The 21,023-nt window shown below is 40.6% G+C and overlaps 1 protein-coding gene across 1 annotated transcript; it reads right to left on the bottom strand.

The window, feature by feature from the left end:
- Nucleotides 1–16,924: 16,924 nt before the first annotated feature.
- On the bottom strand, nucleotides 16,925–17,797 carry LOC149691164 (uncharacterized). Its single transcript, XM_089869463.1, has 5 exons — nucleotides 17,729–17,797; nucleotides 17,581–17,611; nucleotides 17,363–17,524; nucleotides 17,121–17,306; nucleotides 16,925–17,057 (listed from the first exon to the last, which is right to left on the bottom strand). Coding segments are annotated over exons 2-5 (483 nt in total). The 5' UTR covers nucleotides 17,583–17,611; nucleotides 17,729–17,797.
- Nucleotides 17,798–21,023: the final 3,226 nt, after the last annotated feature.

The following is a 21,023-nucleotide window of genomic DNA, read 5'->3' as shown; positions in this document are numbered from 1 at the left end:
AAACACTTTAAATTATTAAGTATAGTTCAAATTAATTAGAAAATATATTACCTTTATCTTCAATTAGGTTATTTGATAGGTCCAAAGTATGAAAAGGTACATTTGGATTACTTTTCAAAACCAATGCATGTTTATGAGCAAAATCCCTATTTTAAAATACAAATCTTTACATTAAATCACGTCATTATAAGAATAACTAGTACTAATATACACCATTAAACTCCTATATTATCTAAATAGAGTTCCTCAATGGAGACAGTTTTTTCATAACAGCCAAAATCTGTTCCAAAGCTTTCGGGACCATTGTTTTTATACACAATGGAAGGTAGATTTGATTTTCTTTTTACTTACTCTTTAAAACTAACCTGATAAATTACTTCTTTTTTGTAAGTTTTATATTTTTCATGTAAATGGAAGCTTCGAGATCAGTAGCACCTCCTGGAGGAGTCTGGATATTTTCCTTTAGTTCAGTTTTGAACTGTCGAAATAAGATACGGTTCTTTTCTTGATCGGTATCCTTTTCTTTATGGAATGAGTTGGCCGTTTTCAGGCCATTATGGATGACAAAAAGTGTTATTTAAAACTGAAAATTTGTATCCTACAACGTGTAATTCGCGAACCTACAAAGATATCAATCAATGGGTTAATTATCCATTGTTTCTTCTTTCTACACACGGTGGTATCTTGGTCTTACTTGACTTTTAAATTAAAGTCATATTGTCTAAACCTTTCATCATGATAAGGCGCTGAATTTCTGCTGAAGAAGAAAGGTTCCCAAGGATCTCTCCACAAGACTTCAAAAATGACAGCTAACTTATTAGTCATTGGTTCTCTATACCAGGCTTCGTAGTCAATATGTTTCTGACATTTCCTACTAAGCTCGATGTAAAAGAGGTGGGCGTCCATCATTTCCAAACGTTGTCCGTTTTATCCTTGGGTATTTGGGCTATTTCTTTCATTTCGAATGCGGGTACAACGTAAACAGTTTTATCATCTTTTCGAGATTCGAGAAAGAGCCTATTTTCTCAAGCCTACTCCAGGAACATTTCGTGGAGGTTATAGTTGGGCATCATATCGACGTCTAGGACTAATACAAATTCTGTGGTGGAATTTCTTCTCATTGACATCAACAGGAGCGAAACCAGTACTTGAATATACAGTTGCATTGTAGGATTTCATTATTCAAGACAGGGAGGACGTCACTCAGGGAGGTACCGACGCGCACAGCTTGAGATCTGTCAAGGAGGTAACTCTTAATCCAGTGGAAGATGTTGTTGGAGACCCCGAAGGATTGAAGTTTAGCCAATAGGCGTGCATGAAAGTTTCAGTAAAGCCATTTTACATTCTAATTCGCATTAAAGCTTCTAACCTATGAAAATGTTTCGTTTACGTCTAAATTTTACTTCGTAAACAATTTCACGCTTGTAAAGTTAATCAAATGTGGAACTATAAAGCTATATCGACTTATTAAACTTAGCGAAAAGAAAATTGAGTTGCTGAGGGATATAAATTTCGTGTTTTGCTGGAGTTAAGACTAGCTTAATGATAATTTCAAGTGCTTCGAAAGAATTTAGAATATTACTTCAAAATTCCGGCAACCGTATACTTGAAACCAATTTTTCCGTTTGAGAAATATTTTGAGTAGAGCTAACGATTGAGTAACGCGGGGAATAACTAGTGAGAATATCTGCACATGGTTCTATATAGATCGGATCGCACTCGTAAAAATTTAGTCTAACGGTCCTTGGATATGTTTTCTGTGGAAAATTAATTTATATTTCTCGTCTACTAAAACTATGTTCACATTTATTCGGGAATCGGTGGAAACTATAAATTGAGGATCTTCAATAAATTCTCGCAATTCATGGCTTCCTAATGTTTGTCAAAGGTCGATTTTTTGGAGGAATTCTTTCAAGGAATATGAATTTCGTGTTTATTTATTTATTTGAATGATTGCCCACAAAGTCAACAAAGTGACGTGTAAATGGGCATCGTACGTGGTTACAAAATGTCAAGAGAAAGAAAAATAAGTGTAATCACAAAATAAGAAAACATTAACACGCAAGTAGTCAGGAGCAAATAGTACAATAACATTGGGCAAAAATAACAACACGAGATTAATTAAAACCAGGTATATGTAGAAAAAAAATAAAATAAAATAAAGATAATAAAGATAAGTAAATAAAAAAGGTACATTTTAAGTTTTGTTGGAGTTAAGACTAACTTAATGATAATTTCAAGAAGTTAAGTCTATCGAAAGAATTTCGCCTGTTATTTGAAAATACCAGCAACCTACTTGAAACAAATTGTTCCGTTTATTAATTTTCTTTTAAATATGAGCTTAGCTTACGATTTTGTAAAGTAGGTCCAACTGTTATCAATTGTAATTTCAGTGGGGGATCTTTATACAACACGGGGAAAAGCTAGTGAGAAAATCAGCACGTGTTTCTGTTATGATTGGGCCAAACTCGTAAATATTTGGACTAATGGTTTCTATGTCATTTTTCTGTGGAACCTTAACTTTTATTTCACGTCTTCTAAAGCTATGTTCACACTTACACGGGAATTGTTAATATTTATAAAATAATCTTCAATCATGGAGTTTTGTTTTTATGTTTCTTGAATATATTTCACCATTAGAGTTAATTTATTAGTGTTAAATTTTAATGAGTGCAAGCAACAAATCTTTTTCTGAGAGTTTTATTATAGCTCTGTTTCATTTTGATAGTCCAAGGATATTTTTCAATATTATTATTATTATTTGAAATGGCTGTATATATATTACTTAAGCTATACTACATCTGTATATAGAATAATCCTTGATTTAGTGATTTCATGAAGAAAGCTAAGACCTGGACTATGTCGGGTAAATCAATTATTATCCGCTATAGGAATAGTGAACCAAAGAGTAAATAATTGAGACCTGAGGTGAAGTAAACTTTGGGTTTTGATTTTCGTGTCTGTAATGAAGGACATTAACCGTTCAGAGTGAGCCGAAAGTTAAATACACGCTTAAATAATCAGGTTTAGATTTTGTAATAAATAAAGCATCATGGTAGCAATTGGATCAAAGAAAAGGCTAATCATAATCGGGTTATAGCTTCGAAGTTTTATTCTTGTAAATTTGCGTCTAACCACAAGTCAGCTTTGGTGATATTTAACGTTAACACTCATGTGAGCAAACTAAGAATATCATAGAAGTGAAACGAGACCATAGTGTTTATACTGCAAACCAGTTTTGCATGTAGCTATGGGAATGTAGGGTTAACAGTTGAGGCGTAGACAATTGGGTCTTTTCAAACACATAAAGGTTATATATCTCCAAAATTTATACACTTAATTTCCTGTTTTTTCCCCTATTTACTGATTTCTATGTGTCCAAGACATATCTTTATTGGATGTAAATGTTTCTGCTTTACTGTATATTCGCTATTCTTGGATTACTGCTTTAATAATTCGTAAATTTTATCTTCAAAAAAGAGAAATAATTCTATATCTAGATTAATAAGTTTGTAGTAGTAGTCCTCTTCTTGACTCGGAGAGGTAATATTTGGATTTTTCCAACTTGTTTAATAATATAAGGACTAAAATGATTTTGCAATACTCCGTATGGTTTTCAATGTGGTATACAGGTTGTGCAGCACCCAGCAACGATCTAATTCTATACAGTGCTCACATGTAGTAAACGTTAAGAAGAGTGCCACATGAAATTGAGAAATACTCGCTAAATTCAATGCACGCGTGATACAGTGGCCACAACACTATAAGGTGCCATTTCTAGTTTAGCATGTTTTTTTTCTCTTTCCATAACTCGTAGAAAATCAACACAATCATAAATAAAGCCTTGCAATAACAAATTTTACAGTTTAGTTTTTGCCAAAAAAAACTAAATTCATCATTATACTGGTCAATGAAAGGTGTTATAGATGTCTATGGAAGTTCGAAAGCAGCCTCACCGCGTTTAATCGCATCCCCGTGAGGGAAGGCCTTCTATACATGTATATATGTATACGAAAACGGGTTCTGAAGTCGTAAATCTGAAGGGTAACATACAATACATACTCATACGGGACTATCCAACAATGCAAAATTATTAAATTTCAGGACGAGCTTAAAAATGATTCTACTCTTCTACAAACTATTATAAGATGCGTTTCACTACTCCTAGCTTTATATTCGTCCTCGTGCCACGAATTTTGTACTGTCAAAGCTGTCACTACTACCAGTGACGACTGAAATATCCATAGAAACGCGTGCACTGCCATTTTGCATCACAGATCCACTAAATAAATAACCAACTGGGTATTACAATTAAACATGTTGCTAAATGTTTTTCATTACGAAGTTGTTTGCGGCAATGACAAAATATTAAACAAAACCGAAAGTTTTTAAAAAGGACTTCATTTAAAACATGTTAAGTTGAAGCTTGACGCTAAGTTGATTATAACTTCAGCAATGAAGGTGGCTGTGGCAATTCCCAACCCGTAGACAAACAACACGAATATTCCGTCTGTTTCATCGATTGTCAGTGCTGAAAGGCTTTTGGTCGGCTTTTGCCAAGAAACTCTTGAAAGATAGAAATTGTTTTTGGAAAACAAGTAATCTATGAATTTAGTCTCGGTGACCACCATTGTTCTAAAAAAAGTGAAATGAATTGTACGAGTACTAATTTCTCATCAAAACAAGGCTATTTAGTTTTTACCCAAGAGTCATTTGCTCAATATATTCAGGACACCTTTTCGCTTCGCTACCGACAGGAAAGACCAACAGCAGATTTTTGATTCGCTTTGCGTTGAAGTAGAAAACGAATTTTCTGAAATCAGCGTCGTCTTGAAGAAGAATTGACATTAGATTGTCCAAGTAAAGCTGTGGTGCTAAGAGTCCAGTTCTTCCTAAAAATACATCCCTATACGTATTAATGTCCAAGGAGTCTTCTATTTCCACATATTTGACTCTCGAAGCCAGAGACAATTGGGGTTCCTTTTCTACGGTGGTCTTCTCCTAATACAACACCGAGATTAAAAATGAGGCAATTTTAAGCATTAAAAACATAACCTACCCATTCCTTAAAATAGCCGGCCGCGTTGTCTGTGGAGCTAAATTGAATTTTAGCTTTGCTGTATTTGCTGAAACTTTCTAGACTGTCGATCAACACATGTTCGGTTGAGTACAGTTCTGTTTTCAAGGCGGATTCCATGAATATTGAAATGATTAAAATAGCAATGAGCCACGAACCGATTGTGATCCTCCATGAAATGCATTTCGGAACCCTAATAAAGGCTGGAACATATTTTGAAATTATCTTTTGGAAATTGTGCAATTTGGAAAATAGTCACAGGAGAAAGTCAATCATCACTATAGTTAAGTACTTACGTTCGAAGAAAAATATACAAACGAAATCCCACGTGAAATTGAAATGGCTTTGAACACTCTGACGAATGGATTTTTCTTCTCGACGTCTTCCATGACCTCTGTTTGTAACAAATTCGGAAAGCTTCGCCAGCAGCGGTAGAACGATGACGCACGAAACAAGCAGATAAGAAGCCTGAACGATTCATTATCTTTAGAAGCCACACCTTTGGTTGAATATTTTTAGAAAGTTCATATTGTACCGTGTCGTCGATGGTTAAGAAGGACATAGAATATTTTTCAACTTCAGCCGGTGGCCCAGTCATTAAGACAAGCTCTGATGTCAAGAACGCCGGTGAATAGTACCAAAAATCGTCTTTTGCAATGTCCGAAAGCTCCACGGGAAATAGTACACCCGTTATATTCTGAAATATCCGATTAAAATGATGTTACTTATGTTTGGTAGTTAATGATATTCATCGTATCATTTTTACCTGAATTTGTACAATGGTGGTTCCGTTTGTCGTCAGTTCAGCATAAGGAATAGCTAAATAATTAAATCTGGTATTTTGAAAATCAAAACGTGGTTTCAAAATTACACGCAATATAACTTTTTTCAATTATTCGCGAAGTCAGTATCAACCCCTTACTTTACGTTAAACAGTTTGAGATAAAACTCTTCCACGACCTTGACAAATTGCAATAATGACTCTAGAGTTAGAAGTTCCTTATAGACAATTTTCCACACCTTATAATCTCGATTGTTGTTTTTAAGCAATTTTACATTACCTCGCATACTACGACGGGTACACTTACGCATTTTGCAGCCCTGAAAAAAATATAGAACCAATTTTCTAATAAATAGCTTTAAATATTTGAACCAAGTATTTTTTATTACTTGTATTTGTAGAAGAGATTTTCGCTGTTATAAACTTTGGTGAAATTCATCCCAAATAAATTCTCGCAGTTCATAGCCTCTCAGTTGGTTGTCAAAGATTGGATTTTTTTAGGTATACTTAATAAGGGGCTCGTTTTGATAATTTGGTGATAAGGTGTATGACTGTATTTAGCAATACTTAAAGCTAAAAATCCTCAGAAGAAACTCACCTATACTTTTAAGCGGCGGCAACGTTACATGCTTGATTGAAAAGAGTTGTTGGCTAAGTGCATTGCAAAAGAGAAAAGCGGTTAATATTGATAAATGCACGCGAATAAGTGAAAATACGTGCAGTGCCTTGGTATTGATTACCCCAGCCAGTTAATATTTTTAAAATTGTCTCCTAGCCTACTTTCTGTTGCACGTTAGCCAAACAGTTTATGATGGTTTCAGTAGAGCCAATTTAAGTTCTTATTCGCATTAACCCTTCTAAGCTATGGAAATGTTTCGTTTACGCCTAAATTTTACATTCGTATACAATTTCACACTCACAATGTTAATCAAATGTAGAATTATATGACCAATCATCAACATTTTAATAAAACTAGATCGACTTATTAAAATTACCGAAAAGAAAATTAGAGTTGCTAATCCTATATCTCGTATTTACTTGTATTGCCAACATTCTTAGCCGCCTTGACACTACACACTTTGGAACTTTTTCCAACCGATTTGAAAAGGTCTATCCGTCTTGGAAAATTCTAAATGCAAGTGATTATCAACCCCTTACTTTACGTTAAACTGTTTGAGATGAAACTCTTCAATAAAGGTGATCAATTGCAATAATGACTCTAGAGGTTGATGTTCTTAATAGACAATTTTCCACACCTTATTTCTTGATTGTCGATTTTACATTACCTCACATACTACGATGGGAACACTCACGCTCTTTGGAGCCCTCAATAAATAAAGATCTATATTCCCGGTAGCTTTTGGAATCATTTAGTAATTGAAGAAATGATTTTCGCTGTTTTCGTTAAATTCATCTAAAAAATATTTTCGCAATTCATGGCTTCTTCAAAGGTCGTTTTTTGGAGGAATTCTTTCAAGGGATATGAATTTCGTGTTTTGCTGGAGTTAAGTCTAACTTAATGATAATTTCAAGTGCTTCGAAAGAATTTAGAATATTACTTCAAAATTCTAGCAACCGTATAATTGAAACCAATTTCTCCGTTTGAGAAACTTTTTGAGTAGAGCTAACGATTGAGTAACGCGGGGAATAACTAGTGAGAATATCTGCACATGTTTCTATATATATCGGACCACAATATTAAATATTTAGTCTAACGGTCCTCGGACATGTTTTCTGTAGAACCTTAATTTTTATTTCTGGTCTACTAAAGCTACCCTTAGCAAAAAGATGGTTGCTTTGAGGTTGCTATAATAAAAAGGATACCATGGTTGTACAGTTACACATCCACTATTGCTCTACATAACCACAACATATCATTCAGATGTTGCTAATTAGTTGAGACTTCATAGCGTTAAATAACACAACAAACACGCAATGATAATGTGATAAATTCGTCCTTCTTGTCGCTAAACATTTGAGCGACATTTTTGCCTCTCTACAGAAGCGCGACATTTTTGCCTCTCTAGACTAGCGCGACATTTTTGCCTCTCTAGACTAGCGCGACATTTTTGCCTCTCTATAGTAGCGCGACATTTTTGCCTCTCTACAGTAGCGCGACATTTTTGCCTCTCTACAGTAGCGCGACATTTTTGCCTCTCTACAGTAGCGCGACATTTTTGCCTCTCTAAAGTAGCGCGACATTTTTGCCTCTCTACAGTAGCGCGACATTTTTGCCTCTCTACAGTAGCGCGACATTTTTGCCTCTCTACAGTAGCGCGACATTTTTGCCTCTCTACAGTAGCGCGACATTTTTGCCTCTCTACAGTAGCGCGACATTTTAGCCTCTCTAGACTAGCGCGACATTTTTGCCTCTCTAGACTAGCGCGACATTTTTGCCTCTCTAGACTAGCGCGACATTTTTGCCTCTCTAGACAAGCGCGACATTTTTGCCTCTCTAGACTAGCGCGACATTTTTGCCTCTCTACAGTAGCGCGACTTTTTTGCCTCTCTACAGTAGCGCGACATTTTTGCCTCTCTACAGTAGCGCGACATTTTTACCTCTCTACAGTAGCGCGACATTTTTGCCTCTCTACAGTAGCGCGACATTTTTGCCTCTCTACAGTAGCGCGACATTTTTGCCTCTCTACAGTAGCGCGACATTTTTGCCTCTCTACAGTAGCGCGACATTTTTGCCTCTCTACAGTAGCGCGACATTTTTGCCTCTTTACAGTAGCGCGACATTTTTGCCTCTCTACAGTAGCGCGACATTTTTGCCTCTCTACAGAAGCGCGACATTTTTGCCTCTCTAGACTAGCGCGAAATTTTTGCCTCTCTACAGTAGCGCGACATTTTTGCCTCTCCACAGTAGCGTGACAATTTTGCCTCTCTACAGTAGCGCGACATTTTTGCCTCTCTACAGTAGCGCGACATTGTTGCCTCTCTACAGTAGCGCGACATTGTTGCCTCTCTACAGTAGCGCGACATTGTTGCCTATCTACAGTAGCGCGACATTTTTGCCTCTCTACAGTAGCGCGACACTTTTGCCTCTCTAGACTAGCGCGGCATTGTTGCCTCTCTACAGTAGCGCGACATTTTTGTTTCTCTACAGTAGCGCGACATTTTTGCCTCTCTACAGTAGCGCGACATTTTTGCCTCTCTACAGTAGCGCGACATTGTTGCCTCTCTAGACTAGCGCGACATTTTTGCCTCTCTAGACTAGCGTGACATTTTTGCCTCTCTACAGTAGCGCGACATTTTTGCGTCTCTACAGTAGCGCGACATTTTTGCCTCTCTAGCGCGACATTTTTGCCTCTCTAGCGCGACATTTTTGCCTCTCTAGCGCGACATTTTTGCCTCTCTACAGTAGCGCGACATTTTTGCCTCTCTACAGTAGCGCGACATTTTTGCCTCTCTACAGTAGCGCGACATTTTTGCCTCTCTACAGAAGCGCGACATTTTTGCCTCTCTACAGAAGCGCGACATTTTTGCCTCTCTACAGAAGCGCGACATTTTTGCCTCTCTACAGAAGCGCGACATTTTTGCCTCTCTACAGTATCGCGACATTTTTGCCTCTCTAGACTAGAGCCACATTTTTGCCTCTCCACAGTAGCGCGACAATTTTGCCTCTCTACAGTAGCGCGACATTTTTGCCTCTCTACAGTAGCGCGACATTTTTGCCTCTCTACTGTAGCGCGACATTTTTGCCTCTCTACAGTAGCGCGACATTTTTGCCTCTCTAGACTAGCGCGACATTTTTGCCTCTATAGACTAGCGCGACATTTTTGCCTCTCTACAGTAGCGCGACATTGTTGCCTCTCTAGACTAGCGCGACATTTTTGCCTCTAGACTAGCGCGACATTTTTGCCTCTCTAGACTAGCGCGACATTTTTGCCTCTCTACAGTAGCGTGACATTTTTGCCTCTCTACAGTAGCGCGACATTTTTGCCTCTCTACAGTAGCGCGACATTTTTTCCTCTCTACAGTAGCGCGACATTTTTGCCTCTCTACAGTAGCGCGACACTTTTGCCTCTCTAGACTAACGCGGCATTGTTGCCTCTCTACAGTAGCGCGACATTTTTGTTTCTCTACAGTAGCGCGACATTTTTGCCTCTCTACAGTAGCGCGACATTTTTGCCTCTCTACAGTAGCGCGACATTGTTGCCTCTCTAGACTAGCGCGACATTTTTGCCTCTCTAGACTAGCGTGACATTTTTGCCTCTCTACAGTAGCGCGACATTTTTGCCTCTCTACAGTAGCGCGACATTTTTGCCTCTCTAGCGCGACATTTTTGCCTCTCTACAGTAGCGCGACATTTTTGCCTCTCTACAGAAGCGCGACATTTTTGCCTCTCTACAGAAGCGCGACATTTTTGCCTCTCTACAGAAGCGCGACATTTTTGCCTCTCTACAGTATCGCGACATTTTTGCCTCTCTACAGTATCGCGACATTTTTGCCTCTCTAGACTAGAGCGACATTTTTGCCTCTCTACAGTAGCGCGACATTTTTGCCTCTCCACAGTAGCGTGACAATTTTGCCTCTCTACAGTAGCGCGACATTTTTGCCTCTCTACAGTAGCGCGACATTGTTGCCTCTCTACAGTAGCGCGACATTGTTGCCTCTCTACAGTAGCGCGACATTGTTGCCTATCTACAGTAGCGCGACATTTTTGCCTCTCTACAGTAGCGCGACACTTTTGCCTCTCTAGACTAGCGCGGCATTGTTGCCTCTCTACAGTAGCGCGACATTTTTGTTTCTCTACAGTAGCGCGACATTTTTGCCTCTCTACAGTAGCGCGACATTTTTGCCTCTCTACAGTAGCGCGATATTGTTGCCTCTCTAGACTAGCGCGACATTTTTGCCTCTCTAGACTAGCGTGACATTTTTGCCTCTCTACAGTAGCGCGACATTTTTGCGTCTCTACAGTAGCGCGACATTTTTGCCTCTCTAGCGCGACATTTTTGCCTCTCTAGCGCGACATTTTTGCCTCTCTAGCGCGACATTTTTGCCTCTCTACAGTAGCGCGACATTTTTGCCTCTCTACAGTAGCGCGACATTTTTGCCTCTCTACAGTAGCGCGACATTTTTGCCTCTCTACAGAAGCGCGACATTTTTGCCTCTCTACAGAAGCGCGACATTTTTGCCTCTCTACAGAAGCGCGACATTTTTGCCTCTCTACAGAAGCGCGACATTTTTGCCTCTCTACAGTATCGCGACATTTTTGCCTCTCTAGACTAGAGCCACATTTTTGCCTCTCCACAGTAGCGCGACAATTTTGCCTCTCTACAGTAGCGCGACATTTTTGCCTCTCTACAGTAGCGCGACATTTTTGCCTCTCTACAGTAGCGCGACATTTTTGCCTCTCTACAGTAGCGCGACATTTTTGCCTCTCTAGACTAGCGCGACATTTTTGCCTCTATAGACTAGCGCGACATTTTTGCCTCTCTACAGTAGCGCGACATTGTTGCCTCTCTAGACTAGCGCGACATTTTTGCCTCTAGACTAGCGCGACATTTTTGCCTCTCTAGACTAGCGCGACATTTTTGCCTCTCTACAGTAGCGTGACATTTTTGCCTCTCTACAGTAGCGCGACATTTTTGCCTCTCTACAGTAGCACGACATTTTTTCCTCTCTACAGTAGCGCGACATTTTTGCCTCTCTACAGTAGCGCGACACTTTTGCCTCTCTAGACTAACGCGGCATTGTTGCCTCTCTACAGTAGCGCGACATTTTTGTTTCTCTACAGTAGCGCGACATTTTTGCCTCTCTACAGTAGCGCGACATTGTTGCCTCTCTAGACTAGCGCGACATTTTTGCCTCTCTAGACTAGCGTGACATTTTTGCCTCTCTACAGTAGCGCGACATTTTTGCCTCTCTACAGTAGCGCGACATTTTTGCCTCTCTAGCGCGACATTTTTGCCTCTCTACAGTAGCGCGACATTTTTGCCTCTCTACAGAAGCGCGACATTTTTGCCTCTCTACAGAAGCGCGACATTTTTGCCTCTCTACAGAAGCGCGACATTTTTGCCTCTCTACAGTATCGCGACATTTTTGCCTCTCTACAGTATCGCGACATTTTTGCCTCTCTAGACTAGAGCGACATTTTTGCCTCTCCACAGTAGCGTGACAATTTTGCCTCTCTACAGTAGCGCGACATTTTTGCCTCTCTACAGTAGCGCGACATTTTTGCCTCTCTACAGTAGCGCGACATTTTTGCCTCTCTACAGTAGCGCGACATTTTTGCCTCTCTACAGTAGCGCGACATTTTTGCCTCTCTAGACTAGCGCGACATTTTTGCCTCTATAGACTAGCGCGACATTTTTGCCTCTCTACAGTAGCGCGACATTGTTGCCTCTCTAGACTAGCGCGACATTTTTGCCTCTAGACTAGCGCGACATTTTTGCCTCTCTAGACTAGCGCGACATTTTTGCCTCTCTACAGTAGCGTGACATTTTTGCCTCTCTACAGTAGCGCGACATTTTGCCTCTCTACAGTAGCGCGACATTTTTTCCTCTCTACAGTAGCGCGACATTTTTGCCTCTCTACAGTAGCTCGAAATTTTTGCCTCTCTACAGTAGCGCGACATTTTTGCCTCTCTACAGTAGCGCGACATTTTTGCCTCTCTAGACTAGCGCGACATTTTTGCCTCTCTACAGTAGCACGACATTTTTGCCTCTCTACAGTAGCGCGACATTTTTGCCTCTCTACAGAAGCGCGACATTTTTGCCTCTCTACAGAAGCGCGACATTTTTGCCTCTCTACAGAAGCGCGACATTTTTGCCTCTCTACAGTATCGCGACATTTTTGCCTCTCTACAGTATCGCGACATTTTTGCCTCTCTACAGTATCGCGACATTTTTGCCTCTCTAGACTAGAGCGACATTTTTGCCTCTCCACAGTAGCGTGACAATTTTGCCTCTCTACAGTAGCGCGACATTTTTGCCTCTCTACAGCAGCGCGACATTTTTGCCTCTCTACAGTAGCGCGACATTTTTGCCTCTCTACAGTAGCGCGACATTTTTGCCTCTCTACAGTAGCGCGACATTTTTGCCTCTCTAGACTAGCGCGACATTTTTGCCTCTATAGACTAGCGCGACATTTTTGCCTCTCTACAGTAGCGCGACATTGTTGCCTCTCTAGACTAGCGCGACATTTTTGCCTCTAGACTAGCGCGACATTTTTGCCTCTCTAGACTAGCGCGACATTTTTGCCTCTCTACAGTAGCGTGTCATTTTTGCCTCTCTACAGTAGCGCGACATTTTGCCTCTCTACAGTAGCGCGACATTTTTTCCTCTCTACAGTAGCGCGACATTTTTGCCTCTCTACAGTAGCGCGACATTTTTGCCTCTCTACAGTAGCGCGACATTTTTGCCTCTCTACAGTAGCGCGACATTTTTGCCTCTCTAGACTAGCGCGACATTTTTGCCTCTCTACAGTAGCGCGACATTTTTGCCTCTCTACAGTAGCGCGACATTTTTGCCTCTCTACAGAAGCGCGACATTTTTGCCTCTCTACAGTATCGCGACATTTTTGCCTCTCTAGACTAGAGCGACATTTTTGCCTCTCCACAGTAGCGTGACAATTTTGCCTCTCTACAGTAGCGCGACATTTTTGCCTCTCTACAGTAGCGCGACATTTTTGCCTCTCTACAGTAGCGCGACATTTTTGCCTCTCTAGACTAGCGCGACATTTTTGCCTGTCTACAGTATCGCGACATTTTTGCCTCTCTACAGTATCGCGACATTTTTGCCTCTCTAGACAAGCGCGACATTTTTGCCTCTCTACAGTATCGCGGCATTTTTGCCTCTCTAGACAAGCGCGACATTTTTGCCTCTCTACAGTATCGCGACATTTTTGCCTCTCTACAGTATCGCGACATTTTTGCCTCTCTACAGTATCGCGACATTTTTGCCTCTCTAGACTAGAGCGACATTTTTGCCTCTCCACAGTAGCGTGACAATTTTGCCTCTCTACAGTAGCGCGACATTTTTGCCTCTCTACAGTAGCGCGACATTTTTGCCTCTCTACAGTAGCGCGACATTTTTGCCTCTCTACAGTAGCGCGACATTTTTGCCTCTCTACAGTAGCGCGACATTTTTGCCTCTCTACAGCAGCGCGACATTTTTGCCTCTCTACAGTAGCGCGACATTGTTGCCTCTCTAGACTAGCGCGACATTTTTGCCTCTAGACTAGCGCGACATTTTTGCCTCTCTAGACTAGCGCGACATTTTTGCCTCTCTACAGTAGCGTGACATTTTTGCCGCTCTACAGTAGCGCGACATTTTGCCTCTCTACAGTAGCGCGACATTTTTCCTCTCTACAGTAGCACGACATTTTTGCCTCTCTACAGTAGCGCGAAATTTTTGCCTCTCTACAGTAGCGCGACATTTTTGCCTCTCTACAGTAGCGCGACATTTTTGCCTCTCTAGACTAGCGCGACATTTTTGCCTCTCTACAGTAGCGCGACATTTTTGCCTCTCTACAGTAGCGCGACATTTTTGCCTCTCTACAGTAGCGCGACATTTTTGCCTCTCTACAGCAGTGCGACATTTTTGCTCTCTACAGTAGCGCGACATTTTAGCCTCTACAGTAGCGCGACATATTTGCCTCTCGACACTAGCGAGACATTGTTGCCTCTCTGTACTAGCGAGACATTGTTGCCTCTCTGTACTAGCGCGACATTGTTGCCTCTCTGTACTAGCGCGACAGAAGTAGGGGAGGGGAATAATAGGACTCAATTGTAATTGGTTCCTCCGTAGCCCTTCTTGACTAATTACAATTGAGTCCGGCTATACCTCCCCCTTTTCTTGGCGTCCCACCCAACCTCGGCCGTTCCACAGTTAGCGCGCTGGCCGATTTCTCTCAGATTTCGCATCACCCTTGGCGAAACTAGCGTTCACCTTCCTGGGGTAAGCAATCGAGGGTTTTGGGCTTTGCATTGATGTAGAAGTAACGCTAATTTTAATTAAGTTAAGTGGTCCAGGAATGGACGGGCGACCATCTCGTACTTTGATTTCACCATCAATATTAATCTTAACCCACCTCGTGGCAATTGCCGATTGTTGACGCAACGCGAGCACTGCGCGCTAGCTCCCACATTTTTCCCTTTCGTCGAAATCCAAATCGGCAGTTCGCCACTCACCGAGTCAGGCGCTGGAAAAGTTGAACGATAGTCCAATATTTTCATTGGTCACTACCTCCTATGTAAGAATAAAGGCCCGAGTATGCTCCTTCCCTCGTCAGATGGGGATTTCAACTTGTATATAATTGCGTAGTTTCCCCGTGAGGTGGAGCTCGTTTCTGGATTTCTTATTTCAAATCACGCCCTTTCTTATTTGCACAATGACTTTGACCGGAGCCTCAGAAATGAACTAGGCCCATGCTTGTCGCGAAGCGACAATATTTTCTTAACCAATTTAGTTCGCCGTGGTTTTACGCTAGGGGGCGCTTATAATACCGTAAAATAAACGAAGTGCAACCCCGTGACCCTGTCGACTGCTTAAGTATTTGGGCCAAGGTCGCGGATTGTAAGTACCCGTTTTTATTACTCTTACTAAATTATTTTAATTGAAATAATTTTTTTTTGTTGTCATCAATACAATCTAACCGAAAGATTCAATAAAAAGTGAATAGCCCCAAAAACATTTACGTTAATTTTAGGATGAAACTTTTCTCGTAATGTGAAAGAATTGCGAGAGGAAATTTTCCGACTTCCGAAGGACGTAAAACAAGTTTGTCTGGGCCTATAGTTAAGAAAAGATCCTCTTTAGGCTCTTCAAAGTATTGGGAAAGAAATAAGATCGGCATCGTCAAAGTATTCACCCGGTTAGATTGCGGCGAGGATAAAGTTCAGGGTTCATTTGACAGACAGCCGTATCGAAACGGATTAAAAATTTTTCTCCTTACTCCGGTTTTTGGAGTCAGCGAAGGAGGATGGAGAATACGGGCAAGGTAGCAAGAATGAGAGATTCATTTTCATAGGGAAAGGGCACTATGTGTAAAGGCTGGGTTGCTGCTATTTATTTATAGTTGTCGTTGAAAATATCTCCTGACCCTTCAATGTGTATTTGTTATAGGTTTTATCCACGTAGTGAAAGACATACTGGCTCTACGATTATGATCTGTGAGTGTGTATGTTTGTGGATTGTCTTTGGAGGCTGGATAGGCGAAAAGACCTTTTTATCTAGATGTGGTAAGAACTAAATGTACACTAAACGTTGGGCCATCTCGAATATTAAGTTAGCGAGTTAGAAAACATGAATACTGTACTACATTCGCACAAACGAAACTAACACGCATTCCCACCAGAGAATAGTAAGCCTCGATACCCGCGGGCAGCGCAGGGGGGGGGGATGAATTTTTTCCCCCATGGTTTATACCCACGAAGGGGGGGACGAATTTTTGCCCCCATGCCTCCATCCCCGGAGGGGGGGTTGGTGTGTCTCCCCCTCACCTCCTCCACCTGAAGGGTGGAGGTTGTTCTTGAGTGTATGCTCTCTCCTTGCGCTAAGTCCCCTTTTTTTTATTCTGACTTTCACTTTCTCTTTACCCAGCCCGATACCCGCAAGAGCGCTGTGAAGGCTGGAGAGTTTTTTTCTCTCTCTTGGTTCCCTGACTTTCACCGTCTCTTTCCCTTTGACCGTCTCTTTATTTTTACGCTTGCGAATGTACAAGCCTAGCGGCGAGCGGCGCGAGAGCGCTGTGAAGGAGAGTTTTTTTTTCCTCTCTCTTGGTTTCCTCTCTCCGTTACATGTGCAAAGCGGGGGAATGCATGTACAAGCATAGCGGCGCGCGTTTTCTCTCCGAATAGCACTGAAATGTTATAGGAATATATCTCTAGGTTTCCTCTCTCCGTTACACGCGCAAAGCGGGGGAATACATGTACAAGCCTAGGAACTTCTCTCCCAACGTTTTTTTAATTTTACGCGGCATTTTAATTCCGGTAAAATTTTTTTTTTAAAGCGGGGCATTTTTTTTACTTTTGCGATATGTATAAATCAAGAGGCGTTAAATATTTTATCCATGTTTTATTTGTATATATATAATTTTAAATAGAAAAAATTGAAATATTAAAGGCCTGTTTGTAAATGAACATCATCGGCTGCAGCTCTGAGGAAACGTTTTTGCCTATGCCGGTCTAGGACTCCCTCATTGGGGTTACCCGCTCTCCCCTTGAAATAGTCGGTGATAGCGGTATTGAGACTAAAAATAGAAAGAAAAGATATTAGGGATCCATCTTTAAAAAAATAATGTTAATTAACTTACGAGCCCGAGCGAGACGTGTTAACGTAAGCCGGCATAGGGTTTCCGGGAGTGGGTGTTATGTCAACGAATGGTATGAGTCGAGAACTCAACTCCCGGAAGACAACGTCGTCCTCGCGGAGATCAAAACCATGTCCGAGATTCTCCGCGCGAATCCTCACTAAGTCCTTATGGACATCAGCAAGGATCCTATAAAAAATGTTTGAATATAGCCATTAAAGTTTTAAAAAATATAGAGACTTTACCTGAAGAGGCTGCAATCAATTGGCGGATGTTCATTTACTCTCGGCGGGTTTTCCTGGGGTTGATGTGGGGGTGGCTGACGCTGTTGCCACTCGTAAAAATTTTGTCTCGGGTCCTCCTCGTCGTCCGTGTACAAAAGAACATCGTCAATATGACTGTACGCCCTATTAAGTTCAAAAGTTAGTCTTTCCACGATTTCAGAAAAAAACAGTATGCTCACATGATAATGGTGGATGATGTTCTGGCCGAAGCTAAAGCGAGAATGATTTTAGTATTTGGAAACTCTCCGTATATATAGTATGGAGGGGGACCGTTGAAACCCAGACACTCTTTACCCCCCCTTATAATATACAAAAACGGTTTCTTACCTTTGGGGGCTAGGGGCGGGAAATTGAATAGCCCCCCGAGACGCGGATATTTATGTTATCGAAAAAGCCCTAGGTCTACCATCTGTTGGGCGAGCACCCCGTAGGCGACTTTGTCGAGGAACAGTTTCGCCCGACGTATGTCGTGCTCGGTTGCTGTCCGAACGGATGCGGCGTCAATCACGCCGTCAACATCAACCTCCCCTTCAGATTCCCTGTATATTCGGGCTCTCCTTTTAAAAAACTTTAAGATGGCCGTATTGAGACTGTAAAGAAAAATAAATTAGAAATGGTCTTAAAAAAGAAAAAAACTATATAACTTACAAGCCGGAATAACAGTTAGCTATGTTTAAGGGCTGTTCCTCGACTAGGGGTGCCTCTTCTAGGGGTTCTACAGGGAATACCATGAAACCCAACAGGGTTTGACCCAGGGCTTCGATAACATAATTTGTCTCGACCGCGTACACTTGTTCGACGGCCGTGCGTACTTCGTTGTTGGCAAGCCGTTCTTCTTCCTCGGCCGCCTGATGGATCTGGGCTAAGATCCTGCTCAAATTTTACGGAGGAAATATAGCTACTAAAAAATAGGAGAAAACATGGAATGTTTACCGTTGGATGTTACAATCCAATGGCGTAGGATCTTCAGCATCCTCATCCAATTCCTCATCAGAATTGGATTCATTCTCCCATTCCTCCTCCCCTCCCCCCACAACCACTTCCTCTAGTTTCGCTAGAGGAAAAGGTTCTTCTTCTAAAGGTTCATCTGGGACAGGTGGGTTTAGAAATTCAAAGACCTCATCCCCAAACGGTAAAGGATTGGGTGCCCTAAATAACAAAAAAACTTATTCTATGATTTCAGGAGAAAAAACATTATACTCACATGTTGAAAGTTTGGTGCAGGATTTAGTCTTAGTAGTAGTGGTTCGTCAGTGTTTAGGCTGAGAGTGATTTTTGTATTGGGTAAATTGCCGTATTTATAGTACCCATGGAGAAACCGGGGGGGCTCTATAGTCTCCGACGCTCTTTCTAAATTACACGTGATTTATATAAAATACATGCAAAGGTTATAGCTGACTACTACTACTAAAATACCCATGAATCTTGATTAAAATACTGGCATTTATATAATACTACCTAAAAATCACCGATTTTATCCTGCACGAGTGGCTTATTAGAAACTAATACTGAATTTCATACGAATAATACTAAATTACACGTGATTTATATAAAATACATGCAAACGTTATAGCTGACTACTACTAAAATACTGGCATTTATATAATACTACCTTAAAAAAACACCAATTTTATAATGCACAAGTGGCTTAATATAAACTAATACTGAATTTCATACGAATAATACTAGATTACACGTGATTTATATAAAATACATGCAAAGGTTATAGCTGACTATTACTAAAGTACACATGAATATAGACTAAAATACAAACATTGTTACGATACAAAGTGAAACATACCCTTTTTTTATGAAGCAAAAGTTGATTTGTATTAACTATGATGCTTCCAAAATTCTATTTCATCTCAAAAGTCACTGCCGTACCTGATTTAAATCTCTGGTGAATCATCTGTCCATTTGTAACACGGGCACAAGTCCTTAATCCGGTATTTAAACTCACCGCACAGAGTACAAAAGTTTCGCTCGTCAAGAAGATGTCTTCGCTCTTTATGGGTCGACATACGGATAAGGTTTTTGGTTTGAACTAAAACGCAACGTCTGAAGTGCGCACAGTCACGTGATGTGCAGAAATAATTTAATTGGCCGCAGTCAGGCACGTCTTTTAAAGTCCCATCACAATGAGGGCAGTGTAGATGACCCGTACGTGGCATGGGGGCATACCCTAGTTTTTTGAGGTTTTCATGAACATTTTCGGCCATACCGAAAGAGATGTGGTCAGATGAATGAAATATACCGGAATTAAACTTATTATGCTAAAAAACTTACCGATCTTAACATTTTCGAGTAAAGTATACACGAATATGGCTAGACTGTCTCACATGTTTTCTATTTAGCACACATTTTAAGGGACATTTTTACCAAAACAAGAATTACATATTACGTAAGGTGCATCGGAGGAAACACGTGATTTCTTACTAGCCTTGTCACCAACCTTTCTCTCCGGAGTTCGGAAGTGAAATGACTCTCTATAGTTTACAAAATCGCCTTTTGGCCACCCAGGTGTGTGTTATATGACATTAAGGGGGGAGGAGGGGGGTCAAACATGGTTCATAACAAAAGAATTTACCTCAATCTGTTTTTTACTTATACGTAAACACGTTCAGACGTGTCGTAATGGCTTTTGGGGGCGTGGTCGAACCAGTTGTATTGTTATCAATGGAATTTATTTTGTCCTTTCTTTAATTGGACCACCCACCAGGTTTTATGACATTGAAAAGGGGGGGGGGTGGTAAACCTATATCCCCATCTGTGTTTTAGGTATACGTGAACATGTCCAGGCGTGTCTTAATGGCTTTCTGTAGAACCATTTGTAGTGCAAGGTTATCAATGGAATTTATTTTTAGAGTGATTTATTGCTTTATTAATAGGGGCTGGTGATTCGCCAAGGACGCTAAAATATGCCGCACAGAAACACACCACCAATTCAAATTTCCCACCAACAACATCACGTGACGTCATCAACTCCCCCCCCCCATCCCCCCAACCCATTCCTATTTCTAATTTGGTCTATGAGAGTTCACAAAGTGATTTATGGCCATTTGGGTGGGCACAGCAGAAATTACACTACCTCAGAAAAAGTTTAAATATTATATTAAAAAACTCTTAAGGCATGACTCAAGCAAAAATATATTAGCACGGTAGAATGTCATTAAGAAAATACACTATTATAGGTACTACTTTAGACAAAATTTATATATAATGTAAGAAAACATCATAGAAAAGTTACACTGTAATATATTCTGAAATGAATAATAGCATTTAAATGAAAGGCTATTTGTAAAAAATGTAAGAAAAAATCTTAGAAAGTTACACTATAATATATCCTGACAATTTTAGACAAAATTTATAGACAATTTAAGAATACATCCTAGAAAATTTACACTATAATATATTCCGACATGGATAATAACATTTAAATGAACGGCTAGTTGTAAACCCCCAAAAGGCCATAAATCACTTTGTGGAACTCTCATAGACCAAATTAGAAATAGGAATGGGTTGGGGGGATGGGGGGGGAGTTGATGACGTCACGTGATGTTGTTGGTGGGAAATTTGAATTGGTGGTATGTTTCTGTGCGGCATATTTTAGCATCCTTGGCGG

The sequence above is a fragment of the Phalangium opilio genome, unplaced genomic scaffold, assembly GCF_054372755.1.
Source record: "Phalangium opilio isolate 3A_F unplaced genomic scaffold, DU_Popi_V2 ptg000026l_1, whole genome shotgun sequence".
Taxonomy (NCBI): domain Eukaryota; kingdom Metazoa; phylum Arthropoda; class Arachnida; order Opiliones; family Phalangiidae; genus Phalangium; species Phalangium opilio.
This window is presented reverse-complemented; position numbering and strand designations above follow the sequence as displayed.